General features: G+C 44.6%; 1 protein-coding gene across 5 annotated transcripts in view; it reads right to left on the bottom strand.

The window, feature by feature from the left end:
* Window positions 1-20,779, bottom strand: part of MAPK10 (mitogen-activated protein kinase 10) — a 794,060-nt gene that overhangs the window by 242,436 nt on the left and 530,845 nt on the right. For all 5 annotated transcript variants that reach the window (XM_069236167.1, XM_069236182.1, XM_069236175.1 and 2 more), the window contains 2 exons: window positions 7,663-7,828; window positions 1,791-1,862 (listed from right to left, as the gene is read on the bottom strand). In XM_069236167.1, the coding sequence (XP_069092268.1) occupies window positions 1,791-1,862; window positions 7,663-7,828 (238 nt within the window). The remainder of the gene's footprint in view (window positions 1-1,790; window positions 1,863-7,662; window positions 7,829-20,779) is intronic.

The raw sequence follows: 20,779 nt of genomic DNA, 5'->3' as shown, positions 1-20,779 counted from the left end.
AAGGGGTGCGACGGGTGCAGTTGCACCCGTCGCGATTTTCAGTGTCGGCATGGCAGACACTGAAAATCTGGGTGGGGCCCTGTTACGGGGGCCCCTGCAGTGCCCATGCCATTGGCATGGGCACTGCAGGGGGCCCCAGGGGCCCCACGACACCCCATACCGCCATCCTGTGCCTGGCGGCCAAAACCGCCAGGAACAGGATGGCGGTATGGGGGTCGGAATCCCCATGGCGGCGCAGCAAGCTGCGCCGCCATGGAGGATTCCCCAGGGCAGTGGAAAACCGGCGGTACACCGCCGGTTTTCCGTTTCTGACCGCGGCTGTACCGTCGCGGTCAGAATGCCCAAGGGAGCACCGCCAGCCTGTTGGCGGTGCTCCAGCGGTCGTTGGCCCTGGCGGATTTTACCGCCAGGGTCATAATGACCCCCATAGACTGTTCGTACGGCACTCACGAAATCATAAACCTATACACATGTCATGTCACAGTTCGGCACTACAACAGGCAGTCATTTTGAAGGCTTTCCTATGGCCGCCCTGAAGCCCTGATTGTGAAAATATAGCAAAGCCAGCCCCCTTTTTGTGTTTAACAACTGACAAAAATACTATTGAGCCATTAAACACAATCTGGGTACTGCTGACTGTGTTTTAAAAAAAAAAACATGTTATTTCTTTCAGCAATCATTATGTAAACATATTCATAATAATACCGAGCGCACTCATTTACATTCCTTTGTAGATCTTTGTAAGTACATTAAATTAATTTAAGGTCTGACATTGGCAATAGCATAACATTCCAGTCGTGACTGAGAAGTTTGCTTAATCTTCAGAAGATGGCACTGAAGTGAAGGACATCCCATCTCCCCCTAAGCGGTGGAGGACATTTGGTCTGCAAGTTGGTTACCACCCCCTATATCGTATGTCTCTTTTCATGTATTTGATAAAAGGGGCCCAAGTCCTCTTCGAACTTAGCTATGCAGTCATGTATCAGTGCGGTCAGCTTTTCACTTATATATCTTTGCCCTCCAGACGTGTAGGGGTTGAGAACATTCCTGGTTCCTGAACTGATATAAAGATAACCCAACTGTCAGCAGCAAATGTGTGAGTGATTTATTACCTGGTGTGGTGATGGGCTATGAGGACTCCCAATATCAAAATGGCAGGATCTGGCAGTGGTCGAATTCCCATAATAATGATATTCATAAACACTTCCTCCCAGAAACAGTTAATCATATGAACCATGTCTCCTTTCTCCCCGCAACCTTCCCTACACGGCTCTGACCTACCACATATCGCCATCAAGTAGGCTGGAGTAAAGTACAATCAGGTTAACATGTTTGTATGAGTTCTCCTTATTTTGTACAAGCCTTTGAGGCTTTTGCTCATATTTTCTCCCATGCTGCTCTGGTTTCTACATGCAGGGAAGCATTCAAGAATGGGGCCCTGAGTATGTTTATTAATTTAGATGTAGCCTGGCACATTGGATCTCAGTATCATTCCCCTCTGTGACAGATAATTTAGCAATAGTGTAATAAATTATGATGTGAGAAGACAAAAACTGTACACACACTGCTACGAACCCAACTACAACTAAGCATTGAGGTATCCTACGACATCGCCTTAGAGAGTGTGCAACATGACATACAAAATGTTGCGTGTATCAGTTGTCTTTCGTCTCTTTTGAGGTATCAGCCAAACAGCATGCACGTCTGGCTTGTGTCCTTGGTATGTTACCTGTCGCATGAGCAAACCTCGTCAGAAAACAAAGCAGCTGCAGTACGAGGCGCAAGGATACAGTCCCTTCCGGGGAACAGGATTTTGTGGCGCACCATCTCTCCCATTATGCATCCCACAGACCAAATGTCCACTAGATCAGCCAGAGCGAGGAAATGAAGATGGAGGGGAAAGAAAGCAAAGTTACAGTAACTAGGCAGTTCAATCCTACGCATGCGAGAAATAACATGTTGGCCAGAATGGCACAGGACGTCACGCGTCCCCTGCTGAGACAATGACAAAGCAGTGACAGGGTTAAAATCATCGAAAACGAAAAAAGCGAGTTAGCAAGAATGATAGCTTCCACTGGCATCGAACATGATTCTAGGCTATGTAGATATAAATATATATCTTTTAATTCAAAAACTCTCTAGTTTCATTTTACGTGGTATTTCAAACTTGTCACCACACTGCAATTGGTACACAATTGGCATGTAGAAATATAAGAGCAGAAACACTGTTTTGTTTGCTAGAGAGAGGAAACATTTTACAATAGAATTTATCTATGCAACAGTCTGTAGTGTTGCACTTTTATCCATTATAATCCAAATCATACTATACAAACTATACATCAAAGAGTATGTCCACAACTCTTTCAGGAATTACTACTAGTCCGGGCTACTGGAATTATGCTGCAGAGGAGAACCAAATCATGCGTCAGTGTAAATAATGTGGGGAAAAAAGCAAAGTATGTGGCATAATGCAGCACATTCTGTGTTAGCATTACTTCATTATTTTGGCATTTTACATATGTTAACACGTTCAGGGCAAAGGCTTCACCTCATTAGTACCACTTCGATACCAAAATACAGAAATAAGCAACAGAAAGGTGACCAGTCAACCCTTGTGAAAGGCTTCCACTAAGCGGCACCACAAGCTACTGCGTAGTTAGTAACTTTTGATCAGTTTCAAACAAAAACCAAAATTATTTTGGATGAAATTTGCAGATTATGACGCAGATGATGGATTATGTGGCAAAAGCTGCACATTCATATTATGTGGAAACTGCTGGTCCTGAAGAATCGCATAATTCCAGGGGCCCTGCTAATATTTTAACAACTCGCAGTAAGGGATACCTAGTGTAAAGTGTTACCAGAGTTTAGCTATTAGGTGAGCACATTAATCATGGTCCAGTTTTAGTTGACAAAGAAAGAAGGCAGAACATGTGAGAGTGGACATCAGAGAATGCCGAACTCAAAATGGGTTGCATGTTAACATATCCAAAACTACTGAAGTCAAGCATATAGACTTGAATTTATATTGACCACATAGTATCAACCTTCAATTTATTGTCAAGGTAATCATATGTCGGCAATTTAAAATGTATTAATCTTAACACCATTTCCCTATACCTTGATGATGTGTGGGTAGTCGATACTCCCAAGTAGATGTAGGTGCAAGTTGATACTTCGACTTCCATATTCGGGTAGAAAAGCCTCATAATGGACTGACATCAAATGATATGTACACACGTTTTTTTGTTTAGTCGAAGTTCTCACAATTTGTATTTGAGAATGTCCGTTTCCCAAATGCATCAAATACTTTTGTTGTAAGTGTCCTGTAAATGTTTGTCAATTGGACAATGTTAGTTTCTTCCAACAAGTTGCATAACCTGGCTTCCTTTCCCCATTTGGAGGTTTGATCATTGGGAGGTTTCACGCTATGTCAGTACATTTGGTAACAGACGTCAATCAAATGTCAGGATACCTTTAGATGAGTGGTAATATGGAACGCTTCATGCTCACCTTCTCCCATCTTACCCACATTCTACTGGGTTGCACTCTAGGCACAGAGCTGCTCACACAAAGCTCATACAATGCCAAGTACGAGCTTCTGAGCTGGAAGCTCCACCAATGGAACAGCAATAGGACCAAATATGTCTGACACAAAAGAGCTGAATAGAGTCAGAGAGCGAGGAAGAGACAGAAATAGAGACAGAGAGAATGAGGTAGGAAAACTGTAGCTTCAGCATAACCAGAGGGCATTATAGCCCTCTGTTGATTTCTCCTTGTTCTTCTGAATGTTTCTTGTTTGGGGCTTTTTCACCTAACAGATAATCGGAAAGACTGTAAATGAGGACAGAGGTCACTGTGCAGCTACCCAAGTAAGCTATGAAGTGCAGGCCAATCCTTAGATGGTTAAAAAAGAGAGAGCGGGGTGGTGGAAGGGGGCTGAGGGGGGTGTATGGGGCGGTCGCTCTTTTTTCAAAAGCATGCGTTGATCATTTCAAGCAGATTCCTAACAGCGTCCCACAAGTCACACTGATGGTTCACAAAGTATAATTGCATTCAGCAAAACAAACACACCCACACTTCCTGCCGCTGATGCAAAGAAGGTTTAACTGTTAATTAGTGAAGCCCTCTGTGTTTTGACTACTGGCTCAAAATAACATTTTAATTTTTAGGACAAAACACACTTCCAAATGTTTTGGTGCTTTTTTTTCAATCTGTAGACAGAGGGATTTATCAGTAATGCTTGCCACCAGCAAGTGGTGATTTCAGTGGAACCTCAACTGCTAGCCAACCCCTCCCAAGGTGCAGCGCCTTGACATGGCTCAGCTCCACTGGCAGACGTTGCAGAGGGCATCATTTAAAGACAGAAAAGGTCTTTCTGTGGTATCGACCTGAGACAATTAAGACACCTGGTGGCCAAATTAGGTAGTCTAGGGCAGTGGTTCCCAACCTTTTGACATCTGTCGACCCCCACTTTATCATTACTGGATTCCGGGGACCCAGACTGAATCATTATTGGAATCTGGGGACCCCCTACTGAGTCATTGCCAAAAGCTGGGGATCTCATCTGTTAATATTATTTAATTTTCTAAGCAGTCGCGGACCCCCTGAGGAGACTCCGCGGACCCCCAGGGGTCCCCGCACCACAGGTTGGGAAACACTGGTCTATGGCGCATTTAAAATGTACCAGTATGGTGAAGACACCAAGTGGATGATACTCAGAAATCTGCAGACAGCTTTTAAATGACAAAAGGCTACAGGTGTCCTGGGTCTCCTTTAACATCTGCCACTGTGAGAAAGGCACTTAGGACCTGATTTGGAGTTTATGGAACATGATACTACATTGCAAATGCGATGGAGAACTCTGTCCGGCAAACCTTTGGTCTGTCTGCCTCATTTGGAGACTGTACGTTTTCTGTCCACTGAACCAACAGGGGGCAAAGAGAACTTTGGGAAATACAGATGGAACACAAGAGGGGTTAAACTGTCAGTAACCAAATGCCATGCCTCGCTAACAATCTGGTTGCTGTCTTCCAGTACGTTAGTGAGACTTTAGCAAACCTCTGGGTAAAGGTCCACCACCCCTTACGTGGCAGTCTGTCACACCACAACCAAAGTCCAACATAGCGACAGAAGAGTCACTCCATTCACACCAGAGACTACCGTTTCTGGGAAGGTTTGCAGCACTTCATGTTGCACCTGATGACGGATTTAACGGTTGTCTTACCAGCAGGATGCTTGCCATCTGACAACCTTTAGTTAGTGCAGTGAAGCAGCAGGAGCTGAAAACTGGAATTGCACATATTCTTGGTGCAGTTCTGTTACCAACCTACTCTTAATCAAGGCTTCAGACATAAGTGCCGTTCTTTCTGTCTGGGTGGTGTAGTGTCCCGGGAAGATCAATCAATCAATCAGGAATTTGTAAAGCGCACTACTCACCTGTGAGGGTCTCAAGGTGCTGAGAAAGGGCGGGGAGAGAAGAGGGAGGTGGTGCTACTGCTCGAACAGCCAGGTCTTAAGAAGTTTTCTGAAGGTAAGGAGATCTTTGCTCTGGCGCAGGTGGGTGGGAAGAGTGTTCCATGTTTTGGTGGCGAGGTGCAAGAGTGGTCCACTGCCAGTTGTAGTTCTGCGGGCACGTTGGACGGTTGCGAGGGCGAGGTCGGCGGAGCAGAGATGGCAGGTCAGGGTGTAGAAGGAGAGCCGTCTGTTGAGGTATTCTGGTCTGGTGTTGTGCAGTGCTTTGTGAGCATGGGTGAGGAGTTTGAAGGTGATTCTCTTGTTGACTGGGAGCCAGTGCAGGTTTCTCATGTGGTCTGTGATGTGGCAGTAATGGGGGATGTCCAGTACGAGGCGTACGGAGACATTCTGGATGTGTTGTAGCCTCTTCTGGAGTTTGGCCGTGGTTCTTGTGTAGAGGGCATTGCCGTACTCCAGTTTGCTGCTTACGAGGGCTTCGGTGACTGTTCTTCTGGTTTTGGTGGGTATCCATTTGTAGATCTTTCAGAGCATGCAGAGAGCGTTAACGCAGGAGGAGGAGATCACGTTGACTTGCTAGGTCATGGAGAATGAGGAGTCCAGGATGATTCCTGGGTTGCGTGCGTGGTCGGTGGGAGTTGGAGCAGCTCTGAGAATGGCAGGCCACCAGGAGTCATCCATTGCGGAGGGGATGGAGCTAAAGATGAGGACTTCCGTCTTGTCGGAATTGAGTTTGAGGCAGCTGCTCTTCATCCATTCGGCAATGGCCTTTATTCCTTCATGGAGGTAGGTCTTGGCGGAGTCCTTGATGAGGGAGAGGATCTGCTGGGTGTCGTCGGCGTATGAGATGATGTTGAGGTTGTGGGATCGGGCGAAGTTAGCGAGCGGGGCCATGTAGATGTTGAAGAGGGTCGGGCTGAAGGAAGAACCCTGTGGTATGCCGCAGATGAGATCCACGATGAGAGAGCGCTAGGACTTCAGGGACCAGGAGATGTCCAGGGAGAGCTGAGCGCTGGAAGTGGGAAGGAAGGGGATACTAGGGAAGGAACAAGATTGGGGTTGGTCGCATGCGCACAAGTGCAGAATAAAGAAATAGAAAACCTACCTTTGTGTGAGGTGGTTTTCTTGCAAGATTTGACAGGTGGCAGGGCTATCTTTAGACATGGGAGAGCTGGGTGCACTTTCAGGGCACCTAGTTTCAGAGAGCTACACTAAGCTTACCTAGAAAACTGCTTTTAATCACTTATTTTTTATTTGAGGCTCGCAGTGGCTGTTCGCCGTTTTCAGCTGCTGCTCTTGTTCTCTTCCCTTAATCTCTCCCCATTTATTTTCCCCTCCATTCCTTCTCCCTCTCGCCCTTTTTATGGACTCTCACCTTACTTTTAGCACGTGAGCATGTGATTCACGTGAGAGTGGGGCCTGACCTGTGAACACAAAAGCTCCACTAACATTTCCTATTGTACTATCTTAGCAAAGCCAGCCCTGCTGGTTGGAACTGGGCTTTATGCTAGCCCACAGATATATGGGTAGCAGTTTAGTTTGGATCCTTATAGGGGAGTCCACAATCACAATGCTATGGTAAGATTACACTCAGCCACTGCAGTATAACAGACTCATTAACATTATAGAACGTAGTGGTGACGGGCTATCAGCATGTTCAAAGGAGCTGGCACAGAACACATCACATTGAATGACCCGTGTGCAAAGGGAGTGGTATAAAAAGTGTGATCTGCGATATTAAGTCATGCATGATCAGATTTTGTCTCAAGCTCATATAAAGCAGATACTTCCCATTACAATCAAGTTCAGCACATGCGGAGTTCTTTGCAGTCAAGGTCCTTATTTAAAAACACACTGAACAAACTTGGTTTGCTCCTCATTCTGTACCTTATTAAGAATTTCAATTCATTTGAGCTCTCCAGACATCAACGCTACAAAGTATGATATTATACATTGTAAAGTATTTCAACACCTTGTCAGGGTAGTAAGTGCTATATAATTGCAATGACAATACAATACGATAAAACATAACGGAGGTTGTAGCACATCAATATAGCTTCTCACAGAAAACGTTAGCACCTTGGTTTATACTAAGTTCTTGTAAACATCTTTGTCTTCCTCACATGTTCTGATATCACTATCATGTCCATCAGATGCGCTGTGCTAGGTACCCAGGCACATCCCTACCGTTTTCCTTGTATCCCATTCCGAGGATGACCTCTGGAGCTCTGTAGTAGCGTGTCACAACGTAGGGGGTCATCATGAAGCTGGTGCCCGCTGTCCTGGCCAATCCAAAATCCAGAATTTTCAGCGTGCAATCGGACTTTACCACGATGTTGCTTGGTTTTAAATCCTGCAAGGATTGGAAAGGAAATGATAAGTGGCAAGGTGTCCTCTATTATTTTAACTCAAAATACTCCCACCCTCCCTTTTACCATGGCCCCCCCCAGGTTATTTTGGGTATTCACAACTGAAAAATAAATAATCACAACCTCATCAGTAGAAAGTATAAAGCTGTTTTAGTAATAGGTTGTACAGCATTAATCCAAGAGGGCAGGAGCCATTCTGTTTTTTCATGATATCTACCTGAGATAGTCTTGCATCCAATGGTTTCAAGTAGGAAATATTTACACGGTCGTGGTTATACTGAAAATCTCAAATGGATCCAGCTCTCTCAGACTAAAGTTAATACCCATCTATCTTTCTGTGACTTAGAGATCAGGGAGCTAAGGGACAGTAAAACGTGAGGGACAGTCACGAAACTCTTGTGAAAATCAGTCTTATAATAAAGCTGATGGGAGACCAATGATGTCAGATGAAACCGAAGCTTTATTGGTAGACTGTTCAGCAATCGAGAAGCACTAGAAACTATTCCTCCACTCTTACTCCTATGAGATAAGCAACCTGGTAGATGCCGGAAACTAGTTCCGATCGCACACTTTCTCAAGCCCACTTTTTTTGAGTTGGCCAACCTTTATGGTAGACAGCAACAATGGCAAACTACTTGTTTAAAAAAGAGGAAGTTAATGTGGGAAGCACTAAACTGAAAGAAATATTGAAGAAAATTTCATTTTTTCCTTAAGTGTAGAGACAATACAATTGAATGTGCAGGTCACTAAATGACACTGTATGGAATAAACTTGTTATCACAACAATAGAGTGTCATTGGAGAGTTGTGCTGTGATTTTACAAGTCTTGTCACAAACATAATTTCTTAACTTGTCCACCACGTTTGATGCTGTGATGACTATCTGAGTTGAAATCTCGAATTCACATCTCACAATCAAGACCATGCACTCCATTCTAAAGTAAAAGTTCAGTAACTGCAGACCTATAACTGTTCTCTAAGCATCACTGAAACAGTATGCTGATGATACCAGTTATCGGAATGTTGATCTTCTTTCCTTTGTATATATGTGAATCAGTCAGATTCTTTATTTGCAGTTGTTTTTATTTACTGTTTTAGCAAATAACAATAAGGGCCCAAATATGAGTTAGTGGTCGGACCGCTAGACTGCCAATACGGCGGTTGGGAGGATGCCGCCAGGACGTCAGCATCCTGCCTGTGGTATTACGACACTACTGCCGGTCTGGCAGTAGTGTCTGCGGTGGTGTCACTGTGGCGGCATGCTTCGGGGCAGAAGGTGAGCATTAAGCACATGCTGCCGCAGTGCAGTGCCAGATGCACCTCAGGCGCACTGCTGCCATGCACAATGTGGTGGACAGCATTAGTGTGCACCAACAGTGCAGGCATAGGGGGGCACAACATGTGACCCCAGCCACACTGCTCAATGGGCACAATCACCATGTGGCCTTGTTGGGGGTCCCTTTCCTGCATTTCGCCTGAGCCTTTAATGGCATGATTCCTGCAGAAAGGCAGGTTGTGATCAGCATGGAGGTACTGGCATTGGCATTAATGCGATGGACCGCTACTTTGCTCGCTGCCGCTACCACGGGATCCAAGATCCTGGCAGTTGCGGCAGCCTTGTGGCAGTCTGACGGCCATTCTTGTAATCTGGCGGTCCAACCACCGCACTTGTAATCAGGCCCTAAATTATCAGATCAAAAAGAAACACTGAATATGCTTGAGACTTCTCAAAATACACACAAAAATAATTTAAATTGGTGCCAAAATATAACAATTCCTGATCAATAAGGCAGCATATAGCAAAATAGAGGAACATGAGGCAGCTTTAATAGATCGAAGAATATAATTCCAAGAGGTTACCCCATATTCTGTTAAATTTGGAAATACACCATCCAGCTTTAAAGGATAAATATTCCATATTTGCTAAATGAACCATGTTATGGATTCAGCAAAGAATGGTAAATATTGACCTGTTTTCCCATTGTGTTAAATAAGTCTCTTACCCTCCATTAAAGCCCTTGTGACTCATGCTTTCTTGCCTGTGTAAAGGCCATACACGGAAACAAAATACGTTTTTTTAGCTGATCACAGCTGTAAACCAAGTTAATTTGTGCAATACAGTTGCCTAATAACGGTTTTTCGAATAAGAAGGATAGAAAAAGTTGTAGTAGGTAAGCCTGGCTCACCCCATATCTCCAACTGCTGGCCGAGTTTTGAAGTCCCAAGTTAGCTAGTTTTGCAGATGAACAATGCATCCTCCAAAGAGTTTTATTTCTCTGTGAATCGTAATTTAAGTTCATGTCAAAGCCTCCACACGGCTGAATCATTACTGTTACATGATTCTGACAAAACCTCCTTACCAATCTTTTGACCCCAATCAATTCGATTTTTCCAGTGTTATGCCTGAACCAGAAATTTCTAACATGTATTTTTATGTAAAAGGCATTTTTAAATATGGGTAATTCCTAAGTAGACACTTAACACTTAAATAGTCCTTTTGGTACATTACATCAGACCAAGGAGCCATATTTTGTAAGCTCTGATGCATGGTGTAATATGAATCTTAGGCTATAGGCATCAGTCACCTTGCATCACTAAAGCAGAGTCCAAAACCTCCCTGTTGAACCTCAGCAGTTAGAGTCTTTCAGTAAGTGGCTACTATCAGGACAGTAGCTTACAAAATGATCCCTCTTGTATGAATCTCACTTGGGTTTCCAACCTAGTGGTGGACTAACACTTCTTTGTTGAATCTTATTCAAGTACTCAATCTGGTACTTAGGAAAATAGCTACCCTTATATTACTGTACATGTAATCAACCTTTCAAACCATAGCTCTGGATTTTCAGAACAAGGAGGGACAGGGAGAATCAATGGTCCAGTGTACAATCTCCCTAACAATCTCAATATTAAACAAAAATACACTGTTCCAACAATTTTGTAAGATTGACAAACATCGCCATGTACTTCTATATGTAGGAGCCAAAACCCTCACACATCGTATTAGATGTCATGCTTCATCATAGGGTAGCTCCTCGTCAGACCGGTACTGCAATATCTGACGAGCCCTAAAAAAGGTCTGGAGAAATTAATTAAGTCGGTATCTATGAAAGTGGTCCAACCTTACTTGTCATGGAATCTTCCACATGGTGTGAGGCGATTTTTTATACTGATCGGACTAGACAGAATACCTCTTAGGGATCTAATCTCAAAATGGGATGGCGCGACTAATTCTTGTGATTTGTGCCAAGGTAGAGTACAGAATATAAAACATATTTTATTTGTCTGCCCAGCTTTAGCCGCTCAGACGAAATTATGGTTGAAACCCCTCTATTTGCTGTTGAATGTGAGATCTTATAAAGAGTCCCAAGATTTATGTTATAATCCTCCTAATGAGAGATTTTGTTATAGGATTTTTAAAACAATTCAAACTTTTTTGCAGATATATTGACCCTCCCTGATTAGATCGCCTTCTGACCCCTGGCCCAGAAAGCAAAATATATATTGCCAAGACCGAAGGGACCTATATGTTTAAGAGAATTCTTATGGATGAAGGAAGGGAGGGATAGGTCTTTAAATTTTGTTGCGCCAAGACCCTTGGACTTTTGAGAATTGGTGATGGTAGTGGGTTAAATTTATAATAAATCTATGTTATTTTAGATTAAAAATTGTCATTGATTCAAACTTTTAGTATTATGTGAAGCTTGTAGGAATGAATTGATAGCTTGTAATTTTATTCTCTTTTTAGAAAGTGTCTTAATTTATTATATATTTATATGGTTTTGTATCATCATTCATGTGGATCTATTTGGAGTTCCAAAGCATGATAATAAAATATTTTATTTGATTTGATTTGACGCGCCTTGCACGGGGGCTCTTAGCCAGAGATTTTAGCTAATGGTATGTGCTGTGGTAAAAAGCATGTAGGAAACTATTCAAACCTACTGGCAAAGATCAAGAAAAAAAACAGGAGAGAAAAGACAGAAAACTTAAAATTGCCTCAGGAATCTTCAACCCATGGTTTTGTTGAATGAGACAGAATCCGGGACAAGGTTAAAAAAAAAAACAATGTAGAGCGACCAGGAAATAATGTGCCCACGCTCTTCTAAACATAAGGTGGACAGAACTTACTTCCACCAAGTGAGATCAGGTCAACATGTTTCACGCCTCACACACGTCCAGTCGGATCATATGGATAATTATATAAGGATGCAAACATAGCCTAATGAGAATGGTTAGCAAGGAGGTGCACTAATGCAGGTAAAAATCAAGCAAAAACGGAATGAGAATTCATTTTTTGTCCCTCTTTAATTTTCTAATCCTTGGCACATTGACCACTGAGTTCTTAAATTAACCCAGCAAAAGTGATTGTTCTTTTTGGTCCTGAAGAAGCGCCATATGACCCGTTAGGGGCCCGTCAGATATTGCAGTACCGGTCTGACGAGGAGCCACCCTATGATGAAGCATGACATCTAATACGATGTGTGAGGGTTTTGGCTCCTACATATAGAAGTACCTGGTGATGTTTCTCATTCTTACATTATTGTTGTAACAGTGTATTATAGTTTAATATAGCTCTGGATACTCATCAGCATTACTTTACAAACAAATGGGCAGTACTGTAAAGCGTTATATGATGTAAACATTTCCTGAACAACCGTTCACAGCAAGTAAAACTTAGGGGGTCAGGCCAACGACCGCGGAAGCACCGCCAACAGGCTGGCGGTGCTTCATGGGCCATTCTGACCGCGGCGGTACAGCCGCGGTCAGAAAAGGGAAACCAGCGGTTTCCCGCGGCCCCAGGGAATCCTCCACGGCGGCGCTGCTTGCAGCGCCGCCATGGGGATTCCGACCCCCTTCCCGCCATCCTGTTTGGATGGCGGGAACGGGTGTCGTGGGGCCCCTGGGGGCCCCTGCAGTGCCCATGCCAGTATTTTCAGTGTCTGCTTGGCAGACACTGAAAATCGCGACGGGTGCAACTGCACCCGTCGCACACCAGCAACTCCGCCGGCTCCATTCGGAGCCGGCATCCTCGTTGCTGGGGCTTTCCCGCTGAGCGGGCAGGCGGCCTTTTGGCAGTCGCCCGCCAGCCCAGCGGGAAAGTCAGAATGACCGCCGCAGTCTTTTGACCGCGGTACGGTCTTCTGGCGGTTCCCGCCAGGCGGGCGGCTTCCGCCGCCCGCGGGGGTCAGAATAACCCCCTTAGTGCTTTTGTTTTTCTAGCCCTCATAAAGACTAGGTTTCCCGAAGCATCCCAAGGCATGTGTCTGATGAGGCCTCTGAGCCCTGCGCTCAAAACGTAGGGCCTGACTAATAGTTTGGCGGACAGGAATTTACTGTATCCAGGTGATGATGTAAAATTACTCGGTTGTCTTGAGGGAATATCTGCCCACCAAATTTAGATTTGTACATCGGCCCAGCAGACATCTTTTGATTTTACAGAAACTGTGGTCACAGTGATTTGTGTACATGAATTAAAAGTTTGATGGCTGGCTCTGTCAACATGGGACATCAAACTAGCACCTTTTTTTATTTTCAAAAAGAAAATCAAAAGCAGCATTGTTTTAAAAAAAAAAAAAAAAAAAGCAATTACCCCCCTCGCAATGGGAGATTTCTCCCCTGGTGTAGGGATCATTTTGCAGTAATGACAATAATGAACAGTGAAAACTGTCCATCTGTTTGCCCACTTTAAATACGGTGGACAAACACATGGCAAAACGTCTGATGGCTCTTACTCCATCAGGTCGAGGTGTATGTATGTGGCAGAGACAGAGTAGTCTCTGACACCTACATACTGAAGCTCTGCCCAACTCTGCCAACATCAAAATCAAGGCCTTCAATGGAACAGCTGCAACACTTATGTTTATTTTCAGAAAATTCATATATTCAAGTGTTAGAACTGGGGTCTTTGGTTGACAGTCAGGTTACCCCCTGTTCAAGCAAGGACCCTCACTCTAGTCAGGGTAAAAGAGAATCACCCTCAGCTAACCCCTGCTTACCCCCTTGGTAGCTTGGCAGAGCAGTAGGCTTAACTTCAGAGTGCTAGGTGTAAAGTATTTGCACCAACACACACAGTGACTTAATAAAAACACTACAAAATGACACAACACAGGTTTAGAAAAATAGGAAATATTTATCTAAACAAAACAAGACCAAAACAACAAAAATCCACAATACACAAGTCAAGTTATTAAAGAAAAATGCAAAAAGAGTCTTTAAGTAATTTCAAACACATACTAACACTGGTAGCGTGAAAATGTACCTTGGGTGCATCAAAAATAACCCTGCACGGGCGAGTACGCATCAAAAAGGGCTTGTGATACGTTGATTCCACTCACGAGTGGGACCTTGCGTCGTTTCTCCTTTCGCCGGGTTGGGCGTGTTGTTTCTTCTCTCTCCCCAGGACAGCGATGCGTCGATCCGGTCAGCACTCTCGGGTTCAGGCAGGCCTTGCATTGTTTTTACATGCCCAGCGGTACTTGAGTCGGAAATCCAGCAGCACGATGATCCGAAAACCACACTGCGCGGGTTGCGATCTCCCAGCCTCCGTCAGCGATGCTGCGGGTCGTTTCTCCTGCTCCGTGGGTCGATTCTTTGGTCGCGTTTCTGGCGAGCGTCGATTTTCAGCTGCGGAGCCGGCAGCACGTCATTTCTTCAGCTCTGGATCGGAGACGCGTCGATCCTTTCCCCGCATGGCGCTCTGTGCGTGGATTTCCTTTTCTTTAGGCTGCCAGCTCCTCCTTCAGGGTCCCAGGAACTGGATGGGCACCACAGGGCAGAGTAGGAGTCTCTCCAGAGACCCCAGGTGCTGGCAAAGAGAAGTCATTGCTGTCCCTGAGACTTCAAACAACAGGAGGCAAGCTCTAAATCAAGCCCTTGGAGATTTCTTCTCAAGATGGAAGGCACACAAAGTCCAGTCTTTGCCCTCTTACTCTGGCAGAAGCAGCAACTGCAGGATAGCTCCAAAAAGCACAGTCACAGGCAGGGCAGCTCTTCTTCCTCAGCTCTTCAGCTCTTCTCCAGGCAGAGGTTCCTCTTGTTTCCAGAGGTGTTTCTAAAGTCTGTGGTTTTGGGTGCCCTTCTTATACCCAATTTCTCCTTTGAAGTAGGCCTACTTAAAAGTGAAGTCTCTTTTGAATGTGAAATCCTGCCTTGCCCAGGCCAGGCCCCAGACACTCACCAGGGGGTTGGAGACTGCATTGCGTAAGGGCAGGCACAGCCCTTTCAGGTGTGAGTGACCACTCCACCCCTCCCTCCTAGCACAGATGGCTCATCAGGATATGCAGGCTACACCCCAGCTCCCTTTGTGTCACTGTCTAGTGTGAGGTGCAACCAGCCCAACTGTCAAACTGACCCAGACAGGGAATCCACAAACAGGCAGAGTCACAGAAATGGTATAAGCAAGAAAATGCCCACTTTCTAAAAGTGACACTTTCAAACACACAATCTTAAAATCAACTTTACTAAAAGATGTATTTTTACATTGTCATCTCAGAGACCCCAAACTCCACATGTCCATACGCTCCCAAAGGGAACGTACACTTTAATCAGATTTAAAGGTAGCCCGATGTTAACCTATGAGAGGGACAGGCCTTGCAACAGTGAAAAACGATTATGTCAGGACATATAAAACACGTTACTATGGGGGTCATTCCAACCCTGGCGGTCATCGACCGCCAGGGTGGATGACCACGGAAGCACCGCCAACAGACTGGCGGTGCTTCATTTGGGATTCCAACCGCGGCCAGCCGGGTCCGGCGGTTTCCCGCCGGATTTCCCCCGGCTGGGAGAATCCTCCATGGCGGCGCTGCTTGGGATTCCGACCCCCTTCCCGCCAGCCTGTTTCTGGCGGTTTTTACCGCCAGGAACAGGATGGCAGGAACGGGTGTCATGGGGCCCCTGGTGGCCCCTGCACTGCCCATGCCATTGGCATGGGCAGTGCAGGGGCCCCCTAACAGGGCCCCAGCATGATTTTCACTGTCTGCATAGCAGACAGTGAAAATCGCGACGGGTGCAACTGCACCCGTCGCACCCCTGCAACACCGCCGGCTCCATTCGGAGCCGGCTTCTGTGTTGCAGGGCCTTTCCCGCTGGGCGCTCCCTTGGCGGGCACCCGCCGGCCCAGCGGGAAAGTCTGAATGGCCCGGGAGCGGTCATTTGACAGGGTAAGTTTGGCAGGCGGCAACCGCCGCCCGCCGAACTTGGAATGACCCCCCATATGTCCTACCTTAACCTTACACTGCACCCTGCCCTTGGGGCTACCTAGGGCCCACCTTAGGGGTGTCTGACATGTAAGAAAAGGGAAGGTTTAGGCCTTGCAAGTGGGTACACTTGCCAAGTAGAACCTACAGTTAAAACTGCACACACAGACAATGCAGTGGCAGGTCTGAGACAGGATTACAGAGCTACGTATGTGGGTGGCACAACAAGTGCTGCAGTCCCACTAGTAGCATTTGATTTACAGGCCCTAGCACCTCTAGTGCACTTTACTAGGGACTTACTAGTTAATCAAATATGATAATCATGGATAAGCCAATTACATACACATTTTGTAAAGGAGCACTTGCACGTTAGCCCTGGTTAGCAGTGGTAAAGTGCCCAGAGTAACAAAAACAGTCAAATCAGAGTCCAGCACACATCAACAACCTTGGGAACAGAGGCAAAAATTTAAGGGAGACCACGCCAAGGATGAAAAGTCTAACAACAATCTTTTATTTTGTCAAAAATGTAAAGTTACTTTAAATGGCTTTAAACTGAAAATCTGTCAAGTGTAACTGAGAATTTGTTAGAGAACGAGCATATCTAATCTTAACTGAATATATTGACAGTGTTTCCTTCCAACGCAGACATTGGCTATCACCGAACAGACCTGGAAATTCAAGGGGCCAACTAGAGGCTCTGGTACTGACTCAGCAAGCACCACACAGGCTAACTCAGTGTAAGAAGAGTGAGACATGGAGCCCTATATCAGATAATGGAGGCACAATCAACTGTAGGAAATGATAGCAGAGGACAATTAAAAGGAAACGTTACAGTGACTAAAGGAATAATGATGGAACACAAACAAATATTCGAAGGCCAATGATTAAAGACAAAGCATTGCTCAAATATGGGAGGAAAGGCTGGATGAGAGATACAGATGAAAGTAGGGGGGACAAAAGGACAAATTAAAGAAGGGAGCATAAAGAGTGGAAGAAAACAAGAGACTAACTGGAGAGATGGTGTAAACAGAGAAGCATGGAAAAGAAAAGGAGTGAAAGGGGCATTAGAGAGGGCAAGATAGAATTGAAAGCCAAGTGAGCTGAAAAAGGAGCAAGAGACAAAAAGAAGGAAGAGAGACAAACGGAGAAAGAAAGATAGAAACAGAGAGAAAGTGGAAGAGATACAGGCAACAATGAGAGAGAGTGAGTCAAAGAGAGGATGAGGAGAGAAAGCTAAAAAAGAAAAAAAAAGAAACACTGGGGATCAAAGGTAAATAATGAAAAGGTACACACGAGTGTTGGGGCATAGGAACAGAAAAATACATGATTTAGGAGAAACCGGAAAGACTTGCGGGAGAATACGAATTAAAACAGAGATGGTACAAGAGAGAGGTGGAGCAGGAAGAAGAGATTAAATAGAGGAGCAGGAAAAAGACAGTGAGTGAGGAAGAGCTAGATAACCCTGAAAGGGGAGGAGTATAGCAGGAGAGGGAAATGGCAAGTAGTTAAGATACATAGGGGCATATTTACAAGAAAGTGGCGCAGTGGTCCTGATGATCCACTTTTCTTGAGTCACCCCTGCCACACCTAACAACTCCATGGTTGAGCTGTATTTGCAATACAGCGCACCATGGCGGTCGTTAGGACAATAGCGCCAACATTTTTTACACTATTGTGGCGCTTTGCTGCACTAGCGTCAAAAATGTTGATGCTAGTGCAGTAAATTACAGGCAGGCACATTGATCTCAGCAGGCGCTAAAATGATGGAAAAATGGCCCAGTTAAATGGTGTAATTTTCACTGTGCCATTTTTTAGGCCTCCCTGCGACAGAACACTCCCTTGCATACATTATAATTGGCACATGCATAATGTGGCGCAAGGGTTTACAAAGTGCCACAATGCAGGCATTGTGCCACTTTGTAAATACGACACAGGAGAAAGGCCTCCTTAACGCCACCTTAGCGTAGAAAAAAATTACGTTAGGGTGGCACAAGGAGGTGCTAGGGGGTTGTAAATATGCCCCATAATATCTCAATCAATGTCCAATAATTTGAGGTGTCTTTCGCAGGCTTACAGAAACCTAGTGACCCAGAAGCACTGAAAATGGTCACATACACATGTTGAAGCAATGTTGCTAAAATCACTTTAGACACTACATGGGACATTGTAAATGGACACTTTTTAAAATATGTTAAGCACTGGAAAAATAGTGGCAGACTATCTGTTTACTAGATGTGAAAATATGTAAAATTTCATTTTCACTTAAGGCTCCTGATGAGATACATCAAGTGGCATTGATGTAGCCTGTCACAGAACAACTACTGAAATAAAACTAATATCTTTGGGGTTGAGGTACAAAAAGCAGCCTTCCTCAAAAGAGAGTAAGGTGATAGAAGCATGTGTTTAAGATTGCCTCTGTTTCTAATATTAGGGAAATGTTACTGTCAATGAGCATGACAGTCCATCTGCTCCAACATAAACCCTATGCCCACTGAATTTGATCAATAGCCTGTATAGAAGGTCACGCTTGATCTTTGTCTTCTTCACACTGATTTACCTCATCTTTTTACAGCTTCAATAAAAAATATATAATTTTCATTCAGAGATCATTTAACATTCACAAAAACATGGCAGCTCAAAAAGACACACTACTTGGACTGATAAAGAGATGTGTGGCATTAATTCAGGGATTCAATCCATTCTTATTGAGGCAGGGCTTTAATCAGGTAGACAGTCTGTCTAGTTCTGTGAAATTGGCTAAAAACTGCATTGTTTACAGTTATTTCTGAATGGACATTCCGTATGGCCTAACTAGTAAGGCATTGGGATTTGGAATGGGATGTTAAAATACTAAGCAAAATGAGGAAAATTAGCCAAATGATTTGTTGGAAATGGCCCTTCCTGCAGGGTCCCCTGACTTTCTGCCTTTACCTCCTGTTCTGTTATTGTATCTTTTTGTTGGCCTTAGAACTCTGAGCACTTTACCACTGCTGAACAGTGATAAAGTGCATGTGGGTCTCCCCAAAAACATGGTAACATTGGTCTATCCATAATTGGTATTTTTAATATACCTATAAGTCCCTTGTGAGATGGTATACCATATACCCAGTAAATTGAATACTACTAATGGGCCTGCAGCACTGATTGTGCCACCCACTCAAGTAGCCCTATAAACATCTCAGGCCTTCTACTGCAGAGCCTGCATGTGCCGTCTAACTGCCACCCTGACATGGCATTTAAAACCTCTTGCCAAGCTCAAAACGTCCCTTTTCTTACATATAAGTCACCCTAGGTAGCCCATAGGGCAGGGTGCCATGTAAGCAAGAGGCAGGACATTTACCATTAAGCTCTCATGCCCTGGTAATGAAAAACTCCCCAAAGTAATTTCATTATTGTGAGGCCTGCCCTTCTTGAGAATTCCTTATAATACCTTAACTCTTTGTAGTCACCCCCCATATTAAAGGCACTTTCTAGTATGAGTAATGGGTCCCTGACCCCCTAAAATCAGTACACTTCTGGACTCAAAAAATGCTGCTGGAGTAAAGACTGCTGTGTGCCAGGATTACCACTCTGCCAGCATTGACTGCTCTCAGGAACTGCTGCCCTGCTTTGCTGTGCCGTCCTGTTGCCTGCTGATCTCTGCACGGTAGCCCAAGACTCTTCCTCCAAACCCAGAGTGACTCCGAGCGGCTTCTGTTTTCCTTTCCTTACTTTCAATTTCAACTGGAGCAGCTTTTGTCAAACCTCTCAGCTCGCTTCTACTTTCCTTTGCCACTAGCTACTCTTAATTCCAACCTGAGTGGCTTTTGCCAAACGTCGCTGCTCACATCCGTGAACTGCCAGGAGTGGGCCTGCTAACCTTTGCCGCAAACTTTCAAACTTACCCCGAGCTGCTTCATCAACCTTTGCCGCTCGCACCTGGAACCATCGGGAGCGGCCCTGATTTCCTTTGCCACTCTCTGTTTGCAGTTAACCCAAGCAGCTTTGTCAAACTTAGCCGCTAGCCCCTCTGAGCCATCCGGAGTGGCCCTGCTTTCCTTTGCCACTCGCTATTCTCAGTCAACCTAGGCAGCTCTGCTCAGCTTAGCCACACATCACTCCCTGAGAGGAGCACAACCAGGACTGCACCACATCTTTGATCTCTATATGTGCTCATCAACCTTGCTTTATTTTTGAATCTGCAAAGCCAATACTCCTCTATTTGTGAATTGGATCTGTATCATACTAAACTTAAAATGAACCACCTAAACAAGCTTTATTTTAAAACTCCCATATGAAGTCTTTTTCTGTGGTGTCTCTCCTGAGGTTATTGTTTGTGTGCTGTACAAGAACCTTACACATTGTATTCTAAGTTAAGCCTGCCTGCTCTGAGCAAAGCTTTCAGAGGGTGTATACAGGCTAATGTATGTTGTGTAATTGACTAGGCCTGAATAGGATTGTGGTCTCTACTTAGACAGGGTGCATACCTCTGCCAACTAGAGGCCCAATTTCTAACATGGTTTTACACAAAAATGTATTACAAATGTAAGCTTTGCAGGCTGGTCAAATAACCTGAGTTAGCAATTTGAAACAGCACCAAGTTTCTAAAGTATCAAATTAATCTCCTTTCACGTCTACCTCACTCTTAATTTCACTACTATCCCCAGCTACATTTTACTTCCAGCTTCCTTCCAGTTTATAAACTTGCCCCTCTTAATTAGAACTGGAGTCACATGGTATGAGTTAGAATCTATTTAGA

This window comes from Pleurodeles waltl, chromosome 1_2 (assembly GCF_031143425.1).
Source record: "Pleurodeles waltl isolate 20211129_DDA chromosome 1_2, aPleWal1.hap1.20221129, whole genome shotgun sequence".
In the NCBI taxonomy this organism is placed as follows: Eukaryota; Metazoa; Chordata; class Amphibia; order Caudata; family Salamandridae; genus Pleurodeles; species Pleurodeles waltl.
Note: the sequence above shows the minus strand (reverse complement) of the source record. Positions and strands in the feature narration are given on the sequence as shown.